The sequence below is a fragment of the Helianthus annuus genome, chromosome 1 (genome assembly GCF_002127325.2).
Source record: "Helianthus annuus cultivar XRQ/B chromosome 1, HanXRQr2.0-SUNRISE, whole genome shotgun sequence".
In the NCBI taxonomy this organism is placed as follows: domain Eukaryota; kingdom Viridiplantae; phylum Streptophyta; class Magnoliopsida; order Asterales; family Asteraceae; genus Helianthus; species Helianthus annuus.
This window is the reverse complement of record NC_035433.2, coordinates 43,984,690-43,989,485: the sequence shown is the minus strand read 5'-3', so window position 1 is coordinate 43,989,485 and position 4,796 is coordinate 43,984,690. Positions and strand designations below refer to the sequence as shown.

Genomic DNA, 4,796 nt, shown 5'->3' with positions numbered 1-4,796 from the left:
GGTTGGAACAGTTCCTGAGGTCCACCCCCACCTGCGCACCAATGCCAATCGTTGCCTCGATCTCTCTAGCCAAGTCATCCACCAGGTTGTTCGCATCGCCTTTACCCGATTCCGTAACCGTCTCTACAGCCGCTGGAGTATCGTCGGCCAGAGTCTCTACCGAAATACTAGGGCTTGCCCCTGACATTCAAATCCAGATTTCCAGTCACTTGATGAGAAACTTCCTTCAAGGGCGAGACCTCCTTCTCCACCGGAGCACCATTGCAGTTTGGAAAAGGAAAATTGAAATAATCCACAGCGTCCCCTCTTTGTCTTTTCTTTGGTCTCGATCCAGAAGGAGAGACCCCAATCTCCTTGTTTCTGCGAAGTTGGGTTGGAATACTGGGCCTCCTCGGCCCAAGACTCTTCAACTTGTTTGACCCAATATTAAAACCCCTTATTTGGACCCCACTGCCCAAATTCCAACATAGCGGGCCCACTTCTTCTGCTTGCCCAGAACTTGTCTGTGGTCCTACAACCTTGGAAAAAACATCACTCCTTGCCTTTTCACCATTTTGCATGGGAACCTCCCCCATATTCTCTTCAGCAGAATGATTAAACACATGCGCCGCCTTCGACTCCACATGCAACCTAGATACCCCATCCAACTTTGACAGTATTACGTGATTATAAACTGAAGATTACATGAACAAAGAAACAAAGAAAATAAATTCTGCTATTAAACTTATAACTTGTGTTAACCATTTCTGGAAATATGGATTCGAACTGCTCCCCACCATTTAATTTTCCCGTTGATTTATTGACCCATTTGATCCATCTAGAATCTGAAGATGGCATTAAATTGTCTCAAATTATAAAGATCCAAACCCCCACCCCCCGCTTTTTTTCGGGACGCAGCCCTATCCTAAGCTACCCAATGTAATTTTATCTCTCCCGAGGTTACTCCCCAAAGAAATCTTCTAATCATGCCTTCCAAATCTTCAACCACTTCTATCAGGGCCCGGTAAATAGAGAAAAAGTAAGTGGGAAGGCTTTCAAGAACGGACCGGATTAAAGTAACTCTACCCCCTATGGAAAGAAAAGAAGTTTTCCATATCGACAAACGTTTCTCAAAGATCTCATACACCGGTCTCCAATTACTAATTCGATTCATATTAGCCCCCAGTGTTAGGCCAAGATATGTACACGGAAACGAATCCACTCTACAACCCACAATACCCGCCATTTCTTCAACCGCCCCCATGTTTAAACCCATGTCGAAGATACTCGATTTACCGAAGTTAATTTGGAGACCCGAGCAAATATGGAAGCATCTAAGAATTCTAACCACATTCAAAATATTCTCTTTATCCCACTCGCCTAAAATAATAGCATCGTCGGCATAAAAAAGATGCGAAATTGTAGGACCGTTGTTTGGAAGACTAACCCCTTTCAAAATACCCAAGTCACACGCCTTTCTAGTTTCTAAACATACAATACAACGCTTCCATGACAATCACAAAAAGAAGAGATGGGATCAAATACAAACCTCAATATGTGTAAGAACTGTAAGAACCAACCACTATTAGACATGTGTTCTTCATTAAAAAACTAGACGAGGGTATTTTAGACTTTATCACTCTATTTTTTGAATTTAATTAATTCCAAATTTTAATTATCCCCTATATTCATGCACTATTTCAAATCAAAATTAGAAAATTTCCAACAACAGGCACTTTGTAAATCAGCACAATCTTCACAAATCGCAACAACAGGCACTTTGTTAATCAACACAATCTTCACAAATCGCAACAACATGCACTTTTTTAATCAGAACTTTGTTAATCAACACAATCTTCACAAATCGCAACAGGCGCTTTGTTAATCAGCACAATCTCCGCCGACAACAAGCACTTTGTTAATTTGCACAATCTTCTCAAATCGCAACAACAGTCAGCAACAACCCACTGTGAACATCTCCGGCAACAACAGGCAGCACCCTTCAACTTCGCCCAAAAAAAAAAGCCTAAAAATAAGAAAAAAGAAGATGAACAGTTGGAGATAAATGCTTACCGGAGTTCAAGCTTTTCTCAATCTTATGGTTCTTCACAAATCGCACTTTTTTTGTCGATCAACACAATGTGCATAAACTTGATCCTTCTCGATCGATCAGTACAATCTTCAGAGTGTTTTTGAATAAAGTGTGTTTGATAAAAGGGGGAGTTGTTTTCTTTATATATAATCAGCACGGATATCGATGGAGGAAGGAGGAGTTGTAATTGTAGTTGTATATGGTTACAACGTAAAAAGGGGGAACAATCTGATAGTTCGGAGATATGGTGGGGCACACAAATAGCACATTTACTTTATTACCCTTGGTTTATAATAATCTTTATTAATTAAAAGGGTTTTAATTGTAATCAACACCAACCGTTGATCTAGAATTTGGATGGTTCAAATTTGTTCTTATGGTTCTCACAGTATGTGCTGTTTGTACAGGATCTCAACCCACAAAAAGAAAAGGAGAAATGGGATCCCCTTGTCTCATACCTTTATGACACTTAAACTCAAACGTCGGCGAGCCATTAACCAAAACCGAAGCACGAGCCGACGAGATAACTCCCTTAATCCACGCACACCATCTGCTTTAAAAACCCATTTGAGCGAGAATATCCAACACAAAATTCCAATTGATGTTGTCGTATGCTTTTTCAAAGTCTATCTTAAGGATAAAAACCTTTCTTTTAGTTCTTTTCAACTAGTTATGAATCTCGTTGACAATTAACGGGCCATCTAAAATATACCTCCCGGAAATGAAAGCAGATTGGGTAGAAGAGATAAGCGGATCCAACACCCTTTTCAGCCTATTGGCAAGAATCTTTGAGATGACCTTGTTGACAACCCTAACTAAACCGACTGGCCGATAATCCTTCAACTCCGACGGATCCGAAACTTTAGGAACAAGGGCTATAAACAAAGACCCACAACCTATATTAATTACCCCAGTATTATAAAAGTCGCCCAAGATTTCGTTAAAATCGTCCTCTAAAAATGCCAAAAACGCTTAACAAAACGAAAATTAATACCCTCAGGACCCGGGGCCCTATCATCTCCACACTCGAACACCGCAGCTTTGATCTCCTGTCGAGAAAACCGAACCTCCAGCCCTGTAGCTTCGGCATCCGAAATTCTCTCAATATTCCAACATATAAGACGCGGCCGAACCACACAACCTTCAACAAACTTTTCTTTAAAGAATCTGATAATCTCCTTTTTAACCAAGGCCGGCCTCTCCACCCACACCCCATTAACGTTAAGCCTGTGAATCACGTTGGAAACTTTCCTACAATTGATCATAGCGTGAAAGAATTTTGAATTCTCGTCCCCTTCCTTTGCCTATCAAATCCTTGATCGTTGCTCTAAATCCCTATTTTTCCGCTCCTCCTCATTTAGTAAAATCTTTTTGCTTTCCGCGAGAATCCATTCCTCTTCTTCCGTGAGAGCCCTCTCCTCCTGCACAGCCTCAATATTATCCACCTCCAATATAGCCGAAGCCACTTCCTCCGAACTCCTTTTCAACATCTCATCCCTCCATATCTTTAACTTTGATCTGAGTTGGTTCAACTTTCTAATCAAGTTCACATCTGAAGGACCACCCGCATCTTGCTCACCACTTAAACACTCCTCTACCACCTCTTCAAATCCCGGTTTCCCAAACCACGAATTAAAGACCTGGAAAGGTATAGCTCCAAAATTAGTAGAAACTGAAGACAAGACAATGGGTCAATGGTCCGAAAGAAAGCAGGACAAAGCCATCACTCTAGCAACCGGCCAAGCGTTAAAATAGTTAGAGTTTACCAGGAATCGGTCAAGCTTGCTCAACTTTCTTCTGTTGTGTGTGGAACACGTGAACTTCCTACCAATCATATTATATTCAATGAGCCCAACATTATAAATAAACAAATTGAAGTTATTTGCACACGAATTCTTAAAGGCATAGTTCCTTTTCTCATCACGACAACGAACCGCGTTGAAATCTCCCGCCACTACCCAGAGGCCATCATTCTCGGTTATCACCTGAGCAAGTAAAGCCCACAAAATCTTTTTAGCTGAGATACCTTGAGGGTCGTACACATTCAGAACATTGAGCGTTTCTCCACTTCCGGTTAACTTTCCTTTAATGTGTAAAAAAATCCTATTTTTAGTTCCACCAGTCTGAGTGAACACAGATTTGTCCCACAAACACACTTGGCCGCCAGACTGACCTACAGCATCAACACTATCCAGACCAAAATTCCTCTTACCCCAAAAACCCGACACATCACCAACAGACACCGACTCTCTTTTAGTTTCCTGGAGCATTCGCGAAATTGATACCATGTTTTGCTTTAACCTTCCTAACCTACCCCGGCTTCTCAGACCCCCCGACACCACGGACATTGAAAGAAAGGAAATTCATGGTTCCACTACATTGTTACCTTGAATTCCAAAAATATTGCTAAAAAGGTTGGAACAGTTCCTGAGGTTTACCCCCACCTACGCACCAATGCCAATCGTTGCCTCAATCTCTCTAGCCAAGTCATCCACCAGGTTGTTCGCATCGCCTTTACCCGATTCCGTAACCGTCTCTACAGCCGCTGGAGTATCGTCGGCCAGAGTCTCTACCGAAATACTAGGGCTTGCCCCTGACATTCAAATCCAGATTTCCAGTCACTTGATGAGAAACTTCCTTCAAGGGCGAGACCTCCTTCTCCACCGGAGCACCATTGCAGTTTGGAAAAGGAAAATTGAAATAATCCACAGCGTCCCCTCTTTGT

At 41.9% G+C, this 4,796-nt stretch overlaps 1 protein-coding gene across 1 annotated transcript; it reads right to left on the bottom strand.

The window, feature by feature from the left end:
- Positions 1 to 3,378: 3,378 nt before the first annotated feature.
- On the bottom strand, positions 3,379 to 4,359 carry LOC110882363. Its single transcript, XM_022130428.1, has 2 exons — positions 3,838 to 4,359; positions 3,379 to 3,711 (listed from the first exon to the last, which is right to left on the bottom strand). The coding sequence occupies exons 1-2, from the start codon at positions 4,357 to 4,359 to the stop codon at positions 3,379 to 3,381; spliced, it is 855 nt and encodes a 284-aa protein (XP_021986120.1).
- Positions 4,360 to 4,796: the final 437 nt, after the last annotated feature.

Bases quoted from the DNA above. Each gene is read 5' to 3' on its own strand.
- LOC110882363 (XM_022130428.1), bottom strand. From the start codon at position 4,359: ATGGTATCAATTTCGCGAATGCTCCAGGAAACTAAAAGAGAGTCGGTG. The intron at 3,712-3,837 runs GTAAACTCTAAC...ATACCTTTCCAG, and splicing joins GCAAGCTTGACCGATTCCTG to GTCTTTAATTCGTGGTTTGG.